Raw genomic sequence first — 23,025 nt, 5'->3', positions numbered from 1 at the left:
TGGAAATGCGTTCTCTGGAGTAATGAATCACGCTTCACCATCTGGCAGTGAGACGGACAAATCTGGGTTTGGCGGATGCCAGGCAAACGCTACCTGCCCCAATGCAAAATGCCAACTGTAAAGTTTGGTGGAGGAGGAATAATGGTCTGGAGCTATTAACTCTACAGCATACAATGACATTGTCCACATACTTTGGTCATGTAGTGTACTTCATAGTAGTAGCTGATGTCTTTGTACTAGATGAAACCACTTGCTGAAACAAAGTAGCAAAAACATAGACACACATCAATACAGATCTCATGATGTTTGTATTAGTCAATCACACAGAAAACTCAGGTATTGTTACAGATGTTTTTATTCAGGTCTTTAGACACATATTTCATTTACGCTGCTGTAGCTCAGTAAAAGCGTACATAGAAACCTGCACCTTATAATCCTCCCCTCCTCTCCTTTCTCCTCTTGCTTTTCTCTCATTTTCTCTTTCCCCCTCTTCTTCTCACTCTCTCTATTTTTCTCTCTCTCACAGCAGGAAAAGAAAAGATGACAAGTACAGTAAGACCTGACAGAGATGAGTGTTGGCACCACCAGTATCCATGGCAACAGATGATTTACACACATTCCCTGGAGAACAAGTGTGTGTCACGCCTCTGTCCGTGTTCTGGATCTCCACTAGCCTCACACTCCAACATATAAAAATACTCCACAGAGTTTCAGAGGTATAATGCACACAATTATAATACACACACACACACACACACAAATATATAATACAGATTTATACACTCAAACTGCTGCACACAGCTGTGTAGTGAGACTTACTTTTTTAATCATATTTTTACATGACTCTATTTTCTTTTTCCAGTTTAAACAACACAACTGAGATAGAAAACCACTTCAACTTACAATAGTGTCTGCAGAAGTCTGCAAAGTGTCCTTGACGTGTTTCTGTATGTTTGTGTGTGTTTGTGTTTGCACGTGAGGGTGGAATATGTGTGTGTGTGTTTGTGTTTGCACGTGAGGGTGGAATATGTGTGTGTGTGTTTGTGTTTGCACGTGAGGGTGGAATATGTGTGTGTGTGTTTGTGTTTGCACGTGAGGGTGGAATATGTGTGTGTGTGTGTTTGTGTTTGCACGTGAGGGTGGAATATGTGTGTGTGTGTTTGTGTTTCCACGTGAGGGTGGAATATGTGTGTGTGTGTTTGTGTTTGCACGTGAGGGTGGAATATGTGTGTGTGTGTTTGTGTTTGCACGTGAGGGTGGAATATGTGTGTGTGTGTTTGTGTTTGCACGTGAGGGTGGAATATGTGTGTGTGTGTTTGTGTTTGCACGTGAGGGTGGAATATGTGTGTGTGTGTTTGTGTTTGCACGTGAGGGTGGAATATGTGTGTGTGTGTTTGTACGTGAGGGTGGAATATGTGTGTGTGTGTTTGTACGTGAGGGTGGAATATGTGTGTGTGTGTGTTTGTACGTGAGGGTGGAATATGTGTGTGTGTGTGTTTGTACGTGAGGGTGGAATATGTGTGTGTGTGTGCGCACGTGTGTGTATTAACCATCTGCCAGGCAGTGAGGACTAAAGAGGTTGAGGGAGAAAGTCTGCAAGGTGTCTTTAGGAGTTGTTTTTGTGTGTGTGTGTGTGTGTGTGTGTGTGTGTGTGTGTGTGTGTGTGTGTGTGTGTGTGTGTGTGTGTGTGTGTGTGTGTGTGTGTGTGTGTGTGTGTGTGTGTGTGTGTGTGTGTGTGTGTGTGTGTCTGAGATGTGAAGGTTACTGAGGTCAGAGACAGAGGAACAGTCCCTCCTATCTGGACTTTTTGCTCCAATCACATTAGAGTCTGTGCAGTCTAGTCCAATTCCAGTAGTGTCCATCTAATGAAAGTAGAGTCAGAGGCCCTAGCAGAATAGTCCTCTCCTCGATTGTTTCCCTGTCCAATTCTTGACACTTGAGGTGTAAAGTCAGAGTGCGAATTACCCCATGACATTCAGGGGGGGTCTATATTGAAAAAAATGTATGGGCCTAATAATGAAGATGACATTTAAATGGTAGAAATGAATGACCTTTTAATGTGGCATGAACACAACCAGTCATGATATTTTCATCTGATTGCCAAACAAATCACTTCAAAAAGTAGGCTACCTGTGCATGTTGGTATACTCCAAAATAATTCCAGAATTCAAGCTGCATGTATACTCACGTCATTTGATGAATGGAAATAGACATTTGTTACAAAACACCAAACAGTGTGTCTAATGACATTCAGAGGTTGCCATTGATTAGGCCTGCATTAATTGATGCGTCTCGCTGACAAATTGACATTTTTTTGTAGCCTGAAAAGTCGGGACACCTGAAATGCGTCTGTATCTGTCCTAGGAAAACAGGATGGTTACCCTAACACACAGTGTCAACTTACTAGGCCACAATGTGTTTTATCATGAACTTCTAATAGGCCTACCAGTAGTCTATTGCCGGTCGCTGTGAAAACGCTCCCTATAGACTACTTTCAATGCATTTTTCAGAAAAAGGTGGGTAAACGGTGTTTGCTTGCATTTACCCACCGCTAGGCCTACACCACTGCCGGTAGCCTACCCTCTCAGCCGAGGCAATTTTACACACATGAACACACACGCAGAAAAGGTAGCCTACATTCAATATAATACATGAGTTGAATCAAAACATGTTTTACATCCTAGTTCATGAGCTGTCCATAACTCATGAGTTAATGCTTGGAGTCTTCACAGATCGTGTGACATAAAACACTACCTTTAGTCCCTTACATGAATTACATTATTTGTTATAAATAAGTATTTAACAACTGAATTAGAACATTGAACTTAAACCTTGTACGAATCCTGGATCTTGGAGATTTCTGTAGATGTACTGTAAGTGTAACTATGCCAACATGACATTTTATGATGTGAAAACAGTTGCCATGGGCACATAAATCCAAAATGATGTAGACCTATGCCATAATCAGATGCTTCTAACCAAACAAGTTACCTTAAAGGCCTACTTTCATTAATGTATACTTGATGGATGGACTGGATGCACATTGGTGTCCAGCTATAGGCTAGTTGGTTAGTGATACTGTTGACCATCATCAGCTGATCTAGGAAAGAAAACAAATATTGATAGAAAATAATAAAGCTAAATAAACGGTCTGGTACTTCTGGCCACGGGTGGCACGGAGAACACCAGTACCCACACGCACCTGAAAAACAAAGCATTGAGCTCTCTAAACAGCTGACCGACAAAAACAAACAATGATAAATCAACAAATAAATCTAATGCATTGGAATAAAAGGAACAAAGTACAAAGGAAAATCTATGTGTAAAGAAGCTCAGCTGAGGGCAAAATTCAGCAGTACTAAGTGGACAGCGCCTCTACATAGAAAGAAATGGTTTAAACCATGACAGAGAGATAGGGGTGTTTGTTTCATTTGTAAGCTTTTATTCTCATATTTACCACTGTAAAACATATTTACCACTGCATTTTAAACAAATAGGAGAATAGTTCAATTAGCATTATTTAGCGACCCCCCAAAGTTTGACTTTAGTTGCATTTAAGGGAGCTAACGTCTCATTCAGGTGAGCTGAGCCCCCCCCCCCCCCCCCCCCGTCTATACCGTAATTCACACCCTGTTTACAGTTTATTTTAAAATGCATATGAGGATGAATTTCTGGAGGTGCAGTGTCCCATCAGATTTTTAGGAAGTGCGTCTTTTGGCAGCACACTTCGCCAACTCATTCTGCACCCTATCAGTTAGACATCAGAACTACCATCTCAGCCAAAGTGTCTATACACTCAGAAACACCAAGACAAAGGGTGGTAATGCAGACCTGAGAGTCCACAGTGTTCAGGGTGGGAGGATAGGACAGGGCATGTGTAGAATCATCCATCCAGTGTCTGTCTCCTTCTCTCTCTCCCTCTCTTTGTCTCTCTGTAGAATGAGTGCCAGTCTCTTCTCTGTCCTCTCTCTCGTCTCCTCCTCATCTCATCTCATCACTTCTCCTCTCCAATACCTTTCCTCCTTTCTTCGACTCTGCTTTCATCTTCGCTCAGTTTTTCTGTCGATGTTGTTGTTTTGACATGGTAGTGGAGGATATGATGTCACATAACTTCCTGCGGGTGGCGTTTGGGCTTCCTGTCTGACCCCGAGGACAGGGTTTCGAGGTCAGCAGTCAGGAGTGTACATGTGTACTACAGAGCCTGGAGCAGAAGCCCCAACATGGACATGCACACACTCACACACTCTCTCACAATCAGGGTTCCAGGGGCTGCTGCAGAGTGCTGGGCTCTACCCTCTTCTCCCTTAGAACCCTGTGCCAATAACGCCTGAGAGAGAGAGAGAGAGAGAGAGAGAGAGAGAGAGAGAGAGAGAGAGAGAGAGAGAGAGAGAGAGAGAAATAAAGTGAAAGAGGGGGAGAAAGAATAAAACATAAAATGTAAATGTGTTTTGAGGAGAGAGAGAGAAGATGAGAGAAAAGAGAAAAAGGGGAAAGACAGGATTGAGTTATGAGTGAATAGATGGATGGATGAACAGAGTGATGAAGGTAGTTGATGACCAGAGTAGATGGAGATGCAGAGAATAGTAAACTATATATGACAAATGGACAGAATGTGTAGGAATGTTACAAAGCAGGAGGAGTGATTTTAGCCAGGTTGCTCAAGATTCACTTTGAAATGGAACATCCATCCATTTCCAGAGGATGTTGGGAGATGCCTTTTAAATAAAATGCCACTAGGGGCAACGTTGAGCGCTAATACCATCAAGTATGCTTGGGTTTTGCTAAAGCATTGTGAACAGGGATGGTGGATGGGTATAAGCCACAAGCTCTGGCTCCTAGGGTTATGTGTTCAATCCTAGTGGTAGACTTAAATGTTTTTGTTTTAACCCTATCCCAAACCTTAACCCTTAACGTAACCATTAAGGAATGAATGAAAGAGGAGTCACAGCAGGAGGAGCAACATAGTGTCTCAAAAACACCTACAACAGACACTGATGTCAAATTTGTTGCTTTCATACAACCTGCTATTCAGAGAGACATGCAAGCACACACACACAAAAACGCACACAAGCAAACACACGCACACACACACACTCACTCTCTCACACACAAATTCACAGACACTAATGCAAAGACACTCACACTCACCTCTTCACACTCAAAGTCATTGGAGGGAATGCACTTTTGTTCTCCATCCTGTAAAAAAAACATACACCATCAGTATTGAATTACACACAGCATGAGCAACAACAACACACTCACCAGACTCATGTAATGTATCCTATACTTTCTCTCTCTCACTCTCTTGTGCGCACGCCAGTATCTCCAGTTATCTCCCTCTCCCATCAGCCCCTCTCTGGGTCTCATTAGCATATCTACGCCCGTCACTTGGCTGGAAGAGCCAATCAGATCTTATCTCTTCTCAGAACAAGAAGAGCTGTTTTCATGGCCAGGAAATGAAGAGAATAATAGAGAGCAGAAAACTGAGAGAGAAATAACTAGGTAACGTTATTAAACACACACACCCCCACACCCTCCTCCTGCCCTCTACGTGATCAGTCTGAATGTCAGGAGTTCTGTGCAGGAGGCAGCAGTCCTGGGATTAGACTCCCAGCTGCAGGGATCTGACTGTTTAAACATACACTACAGTATACACACGCACACGCAAAATCATGCACGGACGCACACATGTACACACCCATGTACAGTGGGGCAAAAAAGTATTTAGTCAGCCACCAATTGTGCAAGTTCTCCCACTTAAAAAGATGAGAGAGGCCTGTAATTTTCATCATAGGTACACTTCAACTATGACAGACAAAATGAGAAGAAAAAAATCCAGAAATTATGGTGGAAAATAAGTATTTGGTCACCTACAAACAAGCAAGATTTCTGGCTCTCACAGACCTGTAACTTCTTCTTTAAGAGGCTCCTCTGTCCTCCACTCGTTACCTGTATTAATGGCACCTGTTTGAACTTGTTATCAGTATAAAAGACACCTGTCCACAACCTCAAACAGTCACACTCCAAACTCCACTATGGCCAAGACCAAAGAGCTGTCAAAGGACACCAGAAACAAAATTGTAGACCTGCACCAGGCTGGGAAGACTGAATCTGCAATAGGTAAGCAGCTTGTTTTGAAGAAATCAACTGTGGGAGCAATTATTAGGAAATGGAAGACATACAAGACCACTGATAATCTCCCTCGATCTGTGGCTCCACGCAAGATCTCACCCTGTGGGGTCAAACTGATCTCAAGAACGGTGAGCAAAATCCTAGAACCACACAGGGGGACCTAGTGAATGACCTGCAGAGAGCTGGGACCAAAGTAACAAACGCCTACCATCAGTAACATACTACGCCGCCAGGGACTCAAATCCTGCAGTGCCAGACTTGCCCCCCTGCTTAAGACAGTACATGTCCAGGCCCGTCTGAAGTTTGCTCGAGAGCATTTGGATGATCCAGAAGAAGATTGGGAGAATGTCATATGGTCAGATGTAACCAAAATATAACTTTTTGGTAAAAACTCAACTCGTCGTGTTTGGAGGACAAAGAATGCTGAGTTGCATCCAAAGAACACCATACCTACTGTGTAGCATAGGGGTGGAAACATCATGCTTTGGGGGTGTTTTTCTGCAAAGGGACCAGGACGACTGATCCGTGTAAAGGAAAGAATGAATGGGGCCATGTATCGTGAGATTTTGAGTGAAAACTTCCTTCCATCAGCAAGGGCATTGAAGATGAAACGTGGCTGGGTCTTTCAGCATGACAATGATCCCAAACACACCGCCCGGGCAATGAAGGAGTGGCTTCGTAAGAAGCATTCCACGGACCTGGAGGGGCCTAGCCAGTCTCCAGATCTCAACCCCATAGAAATTCTTTGGAGGGAGTTGAACGTCAGTGTTGCCCAGCAACAGCCCCAAAACATCATTGCTCTAGAGGAGATCTGCATGGAGGAATGGGCCAAAATACCAGCAACAGTGTGTGAAAACCTTGTGAAGACTTACAGAAAACGTTTGATCTCTGTCATTGCCAACAAAGGGAATATAACAAAGTATTGAAATAAACTTTTGTTATTTTCCAGATTTTTTTTTCTCATTTTGTCTGTCATAGATGAAGTGTACCTATGATGAAAATTACAGGCCTCTCTCATCTTTTTAAGTGGGAGAACTTGCACAATTGGTGGCTGACTAAATACTTTTTTGCCCCACTGTATGTATACATATACAAATAGCATGAATAATTCCATTCTATTTCACACTGTTACCTTTGTGTATTATTTCTGTGTGTGCATTCCCCCCTTCCAGGCTCCATTCCAGTTAGACTTATATATAGAGCGGCAGGACCAGATATTTCAAATAATTAAATAATTCATAGATTATGCCCAATATCCGCTATGAAAGTAGATACACTACTTCACCTGAACCAACGTCACTACACACACACACACACACACACACACACACACACACACACACACACACACACACACACACACACACACACACACACACACACACACAAACACACACACACACACACACCTTAAGGTTGGCGCAGGTTGAGAAGACACAGGTGCTGTCCTGAGGCTTGATTTCATTGGCATGGAGCGAGGGGGCAGGCTTAGAGTTGAGTGGTGGCTGTATGGGAGGAAAGGGCGTGGCCAAAGACTCTATAACAGGAAGTACACTCCCCTCTGGACCATAGCCAAACGCCTGGATGGCATTCTCTACACAAACAGGCAGGAGAAAAGATACAGGTTGTGACTTTAAGAGAGGCAAGATGGAGTGCAGGTATTGTAGCTAGGTCACTGTTATTTTAAAAAACTATCTAGGGACCTCTCTCTCACACACACACACACACACACACACACACACACTGGCACTCCACTCACTGAGGCAGGTGTTGTGTGTGAAGTCTCTGAGGAAGGCGTCACACTCATTTTCCTGGTTGCCAGTCCCTCTGCAGGAGCACCAGGGAGAGATGGTGCTGTTACTGGGACTGCTGTCCATGTAGTTAGGAGTCACATCAGACCCTGGAGAGAGAGGGAGGGGGGATGATAGTAAGGACCAAGAGTATGTTTGAAGAACACTTCTGCTGGGATAGAAACCTCTCCATCAAAGTGTGTGTAAAAAACATTCTGATGTTTTGGGTTAATCCATTTCAATTCAATCACTTTTTTGACAGCACCCCTTTTGATTTGAATAAAACGTTCCATACATATTAGCCCATTGTAGAAGTGCTCTGAATGTGACTTTCTGGACCTGAATGTCAAAACATTCAAAAGATAAAGTTGACCTATTTTGCATACCCCACAGTACCATGTCATATCCATGTCTCATCACTGAAGATTTATATGATTTAAAAGTTTACAAACAGGGTTGTCAAATTATTAAAAAATTATAATAATTTAAAAAAATATATATATATATGTCATTTTTTAAACCTAAATGTCAATTATCTGAACACGCCTAAACTCAGATTTTTTCATATTCCCATATGTTGTAACTTATTTTACATCATCAAAGGTTTTTATGTTGTGCCCGACATCAGTTGAGACACAACATGCTCTTGAATACATGGTGGGTGTCATGTTTTGGCTGATAAAATGGGAAGAAATTATACATTTTGACTTTCAAAAGGTACTACAAAGACGGTTGGAGGTCCACACATCAGAGAATGTTGACTTGAATGGGAATATCTGTTGTTTTTAAATTATACTGTCAAACTTCCATAGGAAACCTTTTGAAATCATAGAAATACAGATAATTGAACAGACATGACCATTTAAGTTGACATTCGACGGTGAGTGGACTGGTGGCCATCTTTGTGGTAGTCATTTAAATTTCAAGGGCGTACCAGCAGGGGTCTGAAGGAATCCATTTTATGAATTCTATTTCTATGATTGAAATGACACACATCTTGTATTCAAGAGCATGCTGTGTCTCAACCGATAGCGTCCACAACACAAAAACCTTTGATGATGCAAAATAGGTCAACTTTGAGTACATTCTCCAGAATGTTTTGGCATTCACGTCCAAAACGTCCCTTGAAATCAAACAGGATAATGTCAAAAAGTGATTGAATTCAAATGGATTTACCCTTTTATCATCACACAGGTGCAGTGAAATGTGTTGTTTTACAGGGTCAGCCATAGTACTATGGTGCACCTCGAGCAAGTTTGTGTTATTTGCCTTTCTCAAGGGCACATCAACAGATTTTCGGCTAGGTGTGTGTGTGTGTGTGTGTGTGTGTGTGTGTGTGTGTGTGTGTGTGTGTGTGTGTGTGTGTGTGTGTGTGTGTGTGTGTGTGTGTGTGTGTGTGTGTGTGTGTGTGTGTGTGTGTGTGTGTGTGTGTGTGTGTGTGTGTGTGTGTGTGTGCGAGTGTGTGTGTGCATGTGTGTTTGTGTGTGTGTGTACTCACCAATAAGGCCTACGTAGGCCATGAGGCAGCCATGGTAGTTATCATGGGGACAGCTGGTGATGGAGTGACCAGTCATCTGACAGTTCGTATGGAAATCAGCCAGTCTTGATCTACATGCACACACACAGGCACATTTTACATTTTCATCATAACATAATGTATGTAGTTCTGTCCTTGAGCTGTTCTTGAGCTGTCTATTGATGTTCTGTATTATTTTCATATTTTGTGTTGGACCCCAGGAAGAGTAGCTGCTGCTTTTGCAACAGCTAATGGGGATTCTTATAAAATACCAAATACATGGTCATTTTACCATTTTACTTGCAGTACGGTCTATGATCATACTGTAGGGTTATTTTATGGGATATATTGTTTTCTAAGTGACTGTTGTATAGTTCTAAGATATTGTGAATCAGTTGTTCTGAATTGTAATGTTAATGCATGATCTACCTAGAAACTACTTTGCACTTTTCTGATTAGTTGTATGTTAGTTAATTGTTGGAATAGAATAGAAAATGGTTGAGTTGATGCATGGCTGTAACTGGGTTTTGACTAGACTAGATGTTATACCGTTTGTCAGTTAGTTAAAGGGTTAGCTAAAATGCATCTAAAAAAATATAATTTTGACATAAACGCTATCCCATCTAAACATGACCTTGTAACTGTGGTCGGTTCATCCAAAGATTATGGATATGCTGACAAGATTACATGTCCCTGTGCTGTCATAACTCCCCTGTGACGATCTGAAGGATCAGGTTACAGTGGGTCCACTCGCCAGCGTGCTCTCTCTCGTAGAGGGGGAGAGCGGGAAGTCGGCTGTTTTATGGCAGTCGTAAAATATACTACTCTATGCTCTGTAGTGTTCGAGATTGGAATGTAAACAGTGGAACACAGAGAGACCCTTGGACATAAAAAATTTGAATAATTAAACAATATTTCTATTTTTGAGAATGTGGGAGTGGTATGTGGACACTTAAGGGACAGTCATGACGAGTTTGTTTAATTTGGTGATCTCATGAAGGACAAGAAACACTCATTACTGTGTCTTTGGTTGTATACTTCTTAATTATGGGTTTACATCTAAATATTGTGAAACATATGTGATTAAACATGAAACTATTTGTGAAAAGATGCAATGTGATGTTGACCTTCTAAATGAGAAAATATGGGTTTTCATATAAAGTTAACCAAATCAGTGGCCACGCCCATGTGAGCATAGACATTATGTTGCCGTCATGGACCACCCTTTTCTCCATAAAATCAACTCCTGACAAAATTTACATTAGACCAGAAAATATGGTGCTGACGCTACATGTTGAAATGGTTAAGAACTACAACTCTATAGGCCCAGGAGACCAGACAGCGTGTAGTGTTGGCCACATGGCTGGAAATGTTTGAACTCTGAGACTATCGATCACTACAGAATAAGAGCAAATCCTAGACATAGAATTACTAGTCTGCCGCTGGAAACTACGTAAGTCTAGTACGAGAATACTGACAACCGCCGAAGCATCTATTCTATGCAACGACCATCTGTACGCCTGACGTAACCATTATAACAGACACTATCCAGAGCCACTGAAAAAGCAACAACTACGAAAGACATAGTCTCTGGTTAACTTCCCCAGAAGTCACTATCTGATGAACTGACTCTCCAGCAGACGGGACTGGCGATTCCAACAGAGAAGACAACAACGACATACAGGCGTAAATATATACATTGTAATCATTTTCGAATGAGCGGCCGTTCATGTGCAATGGATTAGCATTTCAATTAATATAATTTTCAACTATGTGTAGTGAATTAATTTAGTCTTTCCCACTTTTATCTGTCCCCACCCCTTTCCATTGTCTACCAAGCCGTCATAACGGTTTAGCCCACTAGGGACATATCAATGCATTGTGTTAGTAGCCAATAACGATATTGTTTGTTTGTGTATTTCTGTGATTTGTCTAGTTAGTTAGTAAATAAATAATTAAGCCAATTTGTATATCGCTGGTTCATTTTGGAGACTAGGGTACATGCAAATATCCAAGTGTTTGCGACATAATAAGTAATGAGAACTGATGAAGAAATATTGACACGTTAAGAGAAGACTAATCGATAAGATATCTGAAGAGTCGATTCGGGAAATAGAGACTGTATAAACATTTTCCTTTGGTGCCTCGACTTCCTAGTTAATTAAAGTTTACATGACTAGTTTAATAATAATTAGACACAGAGAATTGGTCTTCACATTTAATGATAGTCACAGATACGACACTGCCATAACAATGGGAGTAGTTGTCCACCAACGGCACAGCGAGCTGTCTAGCTCCCGCCTGTCCTTTCTTTGGATTGGTGGATATATCTAATTATTGTAAACCTTTTTTGAATATTCAAAACTTTGCTTATAAGCCATTCGCACTCTCTCATTGATCTCCATACAAAAACTCATTGCTTGGTGGGCGAAACTACAAAAAAACACCACCTGCTGGAGGAGACAGATTTTCCTCTATGTTGGACCTCTTCCTCTCTGGTTCATCATTAAATCAGCAAAACTGTAATCGGTATTCATCCAGTGTTTGTCTACAAAGTGAGTCATCCATCTACCATCTAAGGAACCCTTAAACTACAATACTATCTTTGCACATTTTAAAAACATGTCATGTTATTATCTTTTACGGTTCCATGTTAATCTGAGTCCTTCTCTCGTTTTGTACAGATGACTGTTGAAGAGTCTCACTCAACCCCATGAAAAGTCAACTCTCTACTCCTACACCATCCATTCTCACTAGTCATGGGAAACGGAGGCTTTCTGAAGCCTTTTGGGCTTTCACCAAATTGTGCTGAAAAATGGTTCATTACTCTGAGCTTTTAACACAATGCACATTAGTGACATCTTCTGGTCAGCAATGAAAAGCAGCGATGTTAATATAAAGTAAATGTTTTTCCACAATATCCATCAAATGGCCATGGCACAGCAGTTAGTTATGAGTCTTAGTAGCCTCCAATCAGTTACCATTACAGGGTTGCACCTTCCATCACGCTTCCCTTTTTTTGTTTTGAATTCCTTTTTTTACTGTCAAAAACTGAATCAGTGGCATTATATAGGATGCTTAAGACAGAAGCTTATACTTTTCTCAATAAAATTAACTGTTTAAACAACAATGTGCAGAAAGTGTGGTGTCACATGAAACAATTTTCAAAATATTGCAACGATTCAACCCCATTCCCTGTAGTCTGAGTGTTCTGATCCCCTGGGCCCCAAATCTACCTGCTACCATTCAGGTGACGCTACATGAAAAAATGTAAATGTGTAAGTACGGTGACCAGTAGAGGTCAGTGTTTGAAAGCAGCTTGGAATTGAAGATAGAACCGGAACGACATTGAAATCAGTGGGATCTTGCATTTTGCAACACGATTTGAAAAACCACATGATCAAACAAAGCTTCGGACGTCATTGATCATGTGATAATGTTTACTTTGCAACAAGCATTAGTACGTGTTAGTTCAGTAGTACTTTGAAAACTGCATTGGAGCACAGGTATCAATCGTCCCATCACTCATTCTCACAGTCCACTCCGCCATTTCCTGGTTGCAACATTTCTAATGGTTTCAGTTTATGTGACAAAACAAGCAGTCATTGTGTAGATACTCATTGTACCATCTAAACTGCTGTGAAATATTTTCAATAACAAAAAATATTGTATTTTCAGATTTTTGAAGCTGGTGTACAAAACCAAAAGTAAAAGACAAAAAAACTAAACCCAAGCACGGGAAACATTGAAATAGTGCACATAGAACAGATCTACCGCTTCTTAGGACTTGTTTTCAATAAAATTGACAGATCTATAACTCACATTTCTATGTGAATTTGGTCAGGCCGCCAAAAGAGTTACATTTCTCAGCTTTAACAGCTTTTTGAGGAGGAGAGGAAATGAACTCTAGAACCCCAAAGAACTTCCGGGGTGTTTGTAAACAACTAGCTAGCTAGCTTATTTTAGTTGTTTTCTCTAAGCCAAAATTTGCATTTTGACCACATTATTCATGGGTGGGTTGGTCCTTGTGACCTGAGCAAATCTATTTTAGAAAATTTAAGTTTATAAATTTCCCAAAGAATCATCTCATCGGGCAGCATTGCCTGCATGGATAGTAACATTAGGAGCAGGAGGTGGTGGTGCAAAGATGTGCTACACATCATGGGTAAGTTGTTTATCATGTTAACCATGATAACATGAGCTAGCGAGCAACATATACTGTAAATAGGATAGACAGCCATCCAATATTAGTTTAATTTGCTACAAACAATGATGTTAGCTACCTAGCTAGGAACTATTTAACAGGTTTCCAGTCCCAGAGAGAGAACTATGACAATTTAAAAACACAATTGCAACAAAATATAAAATGTTATTATATCACTTGAGAATAATGAAGCAAGTCCTGGTCTGATTTCTATGTTCTACCTCAGATACAGAGACCTGTGAAAGCCCAGAGAAAGTCCTGAAGAGACTGAAGGATATATCTCCAATGGATTACATATGTAATTGCTTTACTGCTAGAAGTGGTTGTAGGACTACACAAATACTGTTAAAAGTAACAATGCATAGACATAGAATATGCATGGCCAACCTTGCTGCTAGAGATCTAGCTACTGGGTGTGCAGTGTCGTGACTTGACTTTAACATTAATCTGAAGAGTGTTATTTATCTAACAAACTAACTATGTTTAATTGTTACCTGATTAAATTATTCATGTAACAATTGACTCAATAGGATCTGGGGCACTATGGTCCTTTATGAATAAAGAGTTACCATCTCCCTAATTAAACTCTAAAAGGTCTACCTATCACATCTATAAACAGTCAACTTATTAATCATATCCTCGTATAATATCACCATTCTGAACAGTCATAACCTCCTTGCATCTCCTTGCATCTCCTTGCAGAAATTGGTTTAATTGTTTATTTACTATCTAATTAAATGGGAACACAGGATAAACACACACACTCTGCACTGGTTATTGACTGGAGACATAATACGCTGAAAACAGGTCCCTAACGGAATGACAACAACATCAAATCAAATCAAATGTTATTAAATTCCCACGGTCCCAGGGTCCTTAGCTTTGTGATGAGCTTTGAGGGCACTATGGTGTTGAACGCTGAGCTGTCGTCAATGAATAGCATTCTCACATAGGTGTTCCTTTTGTGTAGGTGGGAAAGGGCAGTGTGGAGTGCAATGGAGATTGCATCATCTGTGGATCTGTTGGGGCGGTATGCAAATTGAGTGGGTCTAGGGTTTCTGGGATGATGGTGTTGATGTGAGCCATGACCAGCTTTTCAAACCACTTCATGGCTACAGACATGAGTACTACGGGCCGGTAGTCATTTAGGCAGGTTACCTTAGTGTTCTTGGGCACAGGACTATTGTGGTCTGCTTAAAACATGTTAGTATTACAGACTGGGACAGGGAGAGTTTGAAAATATCAGCGAAGACACTTGCCAGTTGGTCAGCGCATGCTTGCAGTACACATCCTGGTAATCCGTTTGGCCCTGTGGCCTTGTGAATGTTTACCCATTTAAAGGTCTTACTCACTTCGGCTGCGGAGAGAGTGATCTTACAGTCTTCCGAAACAGCGGTTGCTCTCATGTGTGTTTTAGTGTTATTTTCCTCAAAGCAAGCATAGAAGTAGCTCATCTGGTAGGTTCATGTCACTGGGCAGCTCTCGGCTGTGCTTCACTTTGTAGTCTGTAATTGTTTGCAAGCCCTGCCACATCAGGCGAGTACGATTTGATCTTAGTCCTGTATTGACGCGTGGCCTGTTTGATGGTTCATCGGAGTGCATAGTGGGATTTCTTATAAGCTTCCCAGTTAGAGTACCGCTCCTTGAAAGCGGCAGCTCTAGCCTTTAGCTCAGTGCGGATGCTGCCTGTAATCCATCGCTTCTTGTTGGGGTATGTACGTACGGTCACTGTGGGGACGACGTCATCGATGCACTTGTTTTCTTGTTTGCTTATGGTGGAATATAGCTCATTCAATGATGTCTTAGTGACAGCCTCTGACTGTGGTGTTATGTAAACGGCTACAGAAATACAGATGAAAACTCTCTCGGTAGGTAGTGTGGTCTACAGCTTATGGATACTTGTTAAAGAACAGATGAAGAGGGAAAGAGGGACAGAGACACTTAACATTGCCACATGCAGAAACTACTCTCACCTACAATAACCAAATATTTTGCACACAAACCGCCACCCACTTTGAGCAAGAAGTCATGAATGTATTTACATGAAATGCCTGGGTTCACCTGGGATCTCTCGGTGAACAGGGCAGCCTTAGAAAGGGGGTTGGGCCTTTTCACGGGACGCTTGTAAGGCTCTGATTGTCCGAAATGGTTCCAACTACTCTTCTGCTGTTGTCCAGTATCCGGTGACTTGTCATGTAGTCCTGAACAGAACTACAGAGTTGATTTTCCTTCCATTCGCTCTTGAAGATACTTATTTGAAGATAGGCTAGCCAGACATATCGATGGTTCCCCAGTGGTGTGATGAGAGTAGCATAATACGATGGTTTGAGCACAGTAACGGGATGGTCATACTTAAACTCACTTCCGAATATACCTTCCTTAGGACAGCTAATCAGCCGTACCAGTGATTGTCCGGGAGAGGATTTTATCGCCTCCACCTCGTATTGAGATTCAAAGTTCAAACCATTTTAAACGTGTAGCTGCCACTTCACACTTTTTTCTGGTTCGATGTGTTAATTTGTTAAACCGTCATTTATACCTTTTGCTCGATAGGGGTGGTTCTGGCAAGCTGGCATGCTCCCTGACCTCACTCCGGGGCAGTGATTACACACTGTGCAAAGTTATGGAAAACATTTATCTCTTATAACTTCTCAAATCACATCCCTCTCTTAACAAAAACACTTTCATAATTTTTGTATTACTTGCACAACCCATAGTATGGAAGCTTCATCCATGTAGTGGGTATACTTTACATGCCGTCCCTGGAAGGGGTGCGTCACCTGAGTGGGTTGATTCACTGATGTGGTCATCCTGTCTGGGTTGGCGCCCCCCCTTGGGTTGTGCCATGACGGAGATCTTTGTGGGCTATACTCGGCCCTGTCTCAGGATGGTAAGTTGGTGGTTGAAGATATCCCTCTAGTGGTGTGGGGGCTGTGCTTTGGCAAAGTGGGTGGGGTTATATCCTTCCTGTTTGGCCCTGTCCGGGGGTGTCCTCGGATGGGTCCACAGTGTCTCCTGACCCCTCCTGTCTCAGCCTCCAGTATTTATGCTGCAGTAGTTTATGTGTCGGGGGGCTAGGGTCAGTTTGTTATATCTGGAGTACTTCTCCTGTCCTATTCGGTGTCCTGTGTGAATCTAAGTGTGCGTTCTCTAATTCTCTCCTTCTCTCTTTCTTTCTCTCTCTCGGAGGACCTGAGCCCTAGGACCATGCCCCAGGACTACCTGACATGATGACTCCTTGCTGTCCCCAGTCCACCTGACCTTGCTGCTGCTCCAGTTTCAACTGTTCTGCCTTATTATTATACGACCATGCTGGTCATTTATGAACATTTGAACATCTTGGCCATGTTCTGTTATAATCTCCACCCAGCACAGCCAGAAGAGGACTGGCCACCCCACATAGCCTGGTTCCTCTCTAGGTTTCTTCCTAGGTTTTGGCCTTTCTAGGGAGTTTTTCCTAGCCACCGTGCTTCTACACCTGCATTGCTTGCTGTTTGGGGTTTTAAGCTGAGTTTCTGTACAGCACTTTGAGATATCAGCTGATGTACGAAGGGCTATATAAATACATTTGATTTGATTTGATTTGAAGTTACAGTATTTCCTTTATAACACTTTTAAGGACAGCACAAATAACAAACAAAATCACAAGAGTGTTCTATTGATCGAACGTTCTACGTTCAAAATATTGTTCCAGTATTTGCTTTTGAACGTGTTAGAGTTTCAGAGGGAAAAGTTCTGTTGAGACATAGCACATTCCTCTGGTGAATTTTGAGTGCACAAACCTGGATCTTCTCCCTTGTTTACAACAGGGCGTGAGTGTCAATCCCCACTAGTACTATCCTCCCCTCTCTACGGGTGAAATGGGATCTGATTGAAGTTATTCATTTCAAATCTGATCTGACCTATTTGGTTTCTCGTGGTCAGTCATGACAGCAGGTTTCTGTTCCAGCCCAGCCCTGACATTCTGCTTATTATTTGTATTAGACACTATTCATTTAACTATTCATCTCTTATTTTGGAGATGGATGTCTAAACCCACTATCCATTTACATATTAGTATCGTGTATTTTTTGGTCATTGAACATTTATTTCTTGCCTGTTTTATTTGGTTGTCACTCCAATGATGTCTGATGGTATTGCACATATTTGCAGCAGAAGCTGATGTCCTTGATCATTGGTGTGGGTATAACAATCCCTATATGGCTGACCTAGGATGCAACCCCTGTCCACAACTGCACTTCATACCCACAAAGCAGAGTCCATTATTCTACAATTTTTTTAAATCTTGGTTGGGCTAGGTTAACAATACTTTAGGTCTCAGGTCAGGTGACATCACCACACGATGGCTACTGGGGCTTTGTCTCACTTTGTCTTTCTTTAATTACTCGCATCCTATCTCTTCACCTGTATTGTATCACAACTGTATTGGAAGAGAAGGTACAAGGTCCCTCCACTCGGACCTTCTTCTCCAACTGGATTTGAGAAGAAGGTGATGAGAGAAGAGGTGATAATCGAGGAAGGATGAATTGATAAAGAGCCTGGCACTCACCTGTCAAATCAAATCAAATCAAACTGAATTTGTCACACGCGCTAAATACCGTGAAATTCTTACTTACAAGTCTTTACCCAACAATGCAGTTCAAGAAAGAGTTAAGAAAATATTTACCAAATAAACTAAAGTAAAAAAGTTATAAAAAGTAACACAATAAAATAACAATAACGAGGCCATGTACAGGGTGTACCGATACCAAGTCAATGTGCGGGGGAACAGGTTAGTCGAGGTAATTTGTACATGTAGGTTGGGATAAAGTGACTATACATAGATAATACACAGCGAGTGGCAGCAGTGTAAAAACAAATGGGGGGGTTGTCAATGTAAATAGTGTGGGTGGCCATTTTATTAATTGTTTACCAGTCTTATGGCTTGGGGGTAGAAGCTGTTGAGGAGCCTTTTGGTCCTAGACTTGGCGCTCCGGTACCTCTTGCCGTGCGGTAGCAGAGAGAGCAGACTATGACTTGGGTGACTGGAGTCTTTGACAATTATTTGGGCTTTCCTCTGACACCGCCTAGTATATAGGTCCTGGATGGCAGGAAACTTGGCCTCAGTGACGTACTGGGCCGTACGCACTACCGTCTGTAGCTCCTTATGGTCAGATGACGAGCAGTTACCATACCAGGAGGGGATTCAACCGGTAAGGATGCTCTTAATGGTGCAGCTATATAACTTCTTGAGGATCTGGGGACCCATGCCAAATCTTTTCAGTCTCCTGAGGGTGAAAAGGTGTTGTCGTGCCCTCTTCACAACTTTCTTGGTGTGTTTGGACCTTGATAGTTGATTGGTGATGTGGACACCAAGGAATTTGAAAATCTTGACCCACTCCACTACAGCCACGTCGTTGTTAATAGGGGCCTGTTTGGCCAACCTTTTCCTGTAGTCCACGATCAGCTCCTTTGTCTTGCTCACATTGAGGGAGAAGTTGTTGTCCTGGCAGTCTCTGACCTCCTCCCTATAGGCTGTCTCATCGTTGTCGGTAATCAGGCCTACTACTTTTGTGTCGTCAGAAAACTTAATGATGGTGTTGGAATCATGTTTGGCTACGCAGTCATGGGTGAACAGGGAGTACAAAAAGGGACTAAGCACGCACGCCTGAGGGGCTCAGGGTTAAGGATCAGCGTGGCAGATGTGTTGTTGCCTACCCTTACCACCTGGGGGCGACCCGTCAGGAAGTCCAGGATCCAGTTGCAGAGGGAGGAGGTTTAATCCCAGGTTCCTTAGTTTAGTGATGAGCTTTGTGGACACTATGGTGTTAAACGCTGAGCTGTAGTCAATGAACAGAATTCTCCCATAGGTATTCCTTTTGTCCAGGTGGGAAAGAGCAGTGTGGCGTGCGATTGAGATTGCATCGTCTGTAGATCTGTTGGGGTGGTATGCGAATTGGAGTGGGTGTAGTGTGTTCGGGATGACCAGCCTTTCAAAGCACTTTATGGCTACCAACATGAGTGCTACAGGGCGGTAATAATTTAGGTAGGTTACCTTCGCTTCCTTGGGCACAGGGACTATGGTTGTCTGCTTGAAACTAGCTCATGTGCTACTACACACACCCCTCTGCTACACTCAATGACGTCCTCCTTCTCTTCATCATCCTCAGCACACTCACCCCTCTGCTACATTAACTGACCACCTCCTTTTCCTCATCAATCTCAGCAGCCAGCAGAGTGTACTGTGTGAACTGAGTCAATCTAGCACACACAGAATTCATTTTGTGGGTATTTCATTCTGCTACATTGACTCAGATCACACAGTCAGCGGCTGATTTATACTGTCAGTGTAGTGGGAGGTGAAAGGGGTGTGACTAGTAGAGGTGAGTTCTAGTAGCAACTGTGATGTGATGTCATCCCCCTTATACTTGAATTAGTGTCTCCTTTCTATTATAAATGTACCTATACTTGAATACCGTAAGCATCTCAGCTGCGGGAGGATCCCCTCCTGCAATATTGTGCTGATTTGCTTCATTCTGCTACACTCACTGTCCTCCTTCTCCAGTGGTTGACAAGCTAGCTACAAGTGTCATTTGATTAGGGTTTGCACCCTGGCCCGATCAGCCATACAGAAACGGAACTCATACATTACATGGCGACTTTGCAGCCCACGTAAAAGTGACCCTTCACAATGGTCACTCTCCAGGGGATTTTTCTCTGGCCTCCACTATCCGTGCTCTACCCTTTTGGTTCCATTGCTTACAACTGATGTGAGATTATTTATGGCATGAATGCCCAATGCAGACATACTGTATGATGGGATTAGTATTGGCCTTGTGGGGATGTCCAATGCACTTGTACATATGGATTGTAATTTCTATACTAAAACCGGATTAGAAAATTGTTTACATTTTGTTGAGATGTTTTCTGCATTTGAAATAATACTATTAGAAATAGGAAAACGGGGATCACGTGACCCTTGGACGAGATGGCCGCATGAACTAAGAGCTCCGCACAAGTAGTTTCCAATTCCTAATCTTACCTCCACTCCAAGTTCAAACTCATTTAGCTTTAGTAAGAAAAAGTCAAGGCGACACTACAGGTGATATTTTTACCCGAACTCGAGTATTAGCGACGGAAAAAGCCTCCAAGAAGAAGCTAGCTTCAGAAAAAACTAGCGCCATTAGCCAGGAGCAAGAGATCCCGCTCCCCCACGAGGCACAACGAATGCCAACCTCGCAATCTGTCGAAGACATCCTTTCTGAGTTAAGATCCCAACGTACAGAACTAAACACTAAATTAGATGCCATTAACTCTCAGCCCAGTGCGATAGGGGGGGCAAGGTGACAATCCTGGAAAACGCTTTGCCTGACATCAACAACAAGATAACCATAAACGCGGGGCGCCTGGACGAGGCAGAGGGGTGAATCCTATCCATATAAAACTTATTGACAGATGCCATGGAAACAATAGCATATGCTAAAAAGAAAATCGAGCATCTGGAAGAGAAAACAGAGGACCTGGAAAACAGGGGGCGAAGGAATAAATGTGTTCTATTCAATCTGGGCGAAAAAGAAGAGGGAAACATGCCACTGATCCGCTACCTGCAAGACAAACTTCCCGAGTGGCTCCACATGTCCACCGACAGGCCCATAGAACTCGAGAGAGAGCTCACCGAGCACTGAGGCCCCCACCAGCAGCCAGACAACCACCGCGCCCAATCTCCATACGTTTCCTGAGATTCACCGACAAGGAACGAGTCCTACAGGCGGCGAAAAACAACACCATCACAGTGGGAAACACCAGGACCACCTTTACACCAGGACCTGTCAGCTGGAATACGCCGAAAGCGCAGAGAATTTGACGAAGTGAAGAAATACTCCATTGACCGAGGCATCTTCAGGGGATTCAAATACCCAAACGAGCTCAGGATTCTTCACCAAGGAGCCTTGCGACACTTCAAAACTCCCGAAGAGGCAAAATGTTTTTTGAAAGACAATCCTGGCCAATGAGAAACAGACCAATGACTAAATGCGATTAATGCCATTACTAAAGGAGGTAAGACGACATATAGCCGATATCCAGAGACCCACCCCCTAAAGGTCATTATAGCTGTATAGCCTAACCTAGGCCTACTAATGTTTCAGCCTACTTTTATTTCCCAGTTTTTTTGTTGTTGTTGCTATTATTACTTGGGGTTCTCTATGTCCCTTGGGGGAGGTATATGTAGGCTTGGCTATTGATTTTATTTTTCTCCCGTCTTTTACTGTGGTCTGGACGAGGGCAACTGTGTTATTTACTCAATGCGGGGTGGAGAGGATGAGGCATTTCTTTGGTGGGGAGAGGGAGACGTTGTGCGTTGCTAACTGTTCCTGGTTTTTGTTTTATTCGGAACACAGAATTGAGACTGAGCGGGGGGGTAATAGATCCAACGGGATGTGTCGAGTTGTTTGTGAACTCGGCTGGGGTGTTCAGAGATGATTATTTTATGTACACCATTTATTTTCCTTTTATGTGAACGCAGCTGTAACTACTATCCACTTTTACCCAGTGATGACTTGCACTAAAGTTCGATTACTGCTCGATGACGATGACTAGTACCTTAAATCTATTGACATGGAACTGCCTGGTCTAGTGCATGCAATAAAACAGAAAAAAGATACTATGTGCTCTAAAAAAGGAAAAAGCAGACATCGCGCTATTACAAGAGACACACCTCTGTGATGCTGAACATGCCAAACTCCGCAGAGCTTGGGTGGGACAGGTGTATTTCTCATCTTTCAAATCAAACAGTAGAGGCACAGCCATACTTATCCCAAAAAATGTTCCATTCATAATTGACAAAAACATATCTGATCCGGAGGGGAGATTTATTTTGATAACTGGGTCACTATATGGTCAACCAATTACTATATTAAACATATATGCCCCTAACACAGATACTCCTGCCTTCATGTCAAAAATTATAACTCTGTTCAATGAGCATTGTGTCTCCTTTGGCGTGGTGGCCGGAGATTTTAATTGTACCCTTAACCCAACCCTAGACAAATCATCTCAAGTCCCCACCACAAATCCTAGATCTGCAAAGATGTGGAACTCTCTTACTAAAGAGATGGGACTGATAGATATCTGGAGAGAGACTAATAGCTCATCTATGGACTATACATACTACTCTAATGTCCATAACACCTACTCCCGAAAAAAGATTACATTTTTATCCCATAGAGTTTCATAAATTCAGCCACTTGTACAATCGGACCCATAGCACTTTCAGATCACGCCTTTGTACACCTCCGCTTTGACCTCTGCAAAAACATCCCGAGGTCAAAGAGCTGGAAATTCAACACCTCCATGCTATCAAACGAAGCGTTCCATACATTGGTAACTACATGGATAGACAACTA

General features: G+C 42.4%; 1 protein-coding gene across 1 annotated transcript in view; it reads right to left on the bottom strand.

The window, feature by feature from the left end:
- Positions 1–337: 337 nt before the first annotated feature.
- LOC109868836 (GDNF family receptor alpha-2) overlaps positions 338–23,025 on the bottom strand; it is a 77,939-nt gene continuing 55,251 nt past the window's right edge. Inside the window, exons 6-10 of the mRNA XM_031803303.1 lie at positions 9,421–9,530; positions 7,892–8,032; positions 7,542–7,726; positions 5,149–5,196; positions 338–4,327 (exon numbers count right to left, since the gene is read on the bottom strand). Coding sequence (XP_031659163.1) covers positions 4,193–4,327; positions 5,149–5,196; positions 7,542–7,726; positions 7,892–8,032; positions 9,421–9,530 — 619 coding nt within the window. The 3' untranslated portion in view covers positions 338–4,192. The remainder of the gene's footprint in view (positions 4,328–5,148; positions 5,197–7,541; positions 7,727–7,891; positions 8,033–9,420; positions 9,531–23,025) is intronic.

Source organism: Oncorhynchus kisutch, linkage group LG23 (assembly GCF_002021735.2).
Source record: "Oncorhynchus kisutch isolate 150728-3 linkage group LG23, Okis_V2, whole genome shotgun sequence".
NCBI classification, from domain to species: domain Eukaryota; kingdom Metazoa; phylum Chordata; class Actinopteri; order Salmoniformes; family Salmonidae; genus Oncorhynchus; species Oncorhynchus kisutch.
This window is presented reverse-complemented; position numbering and strand designations above follow the sequence as displayed.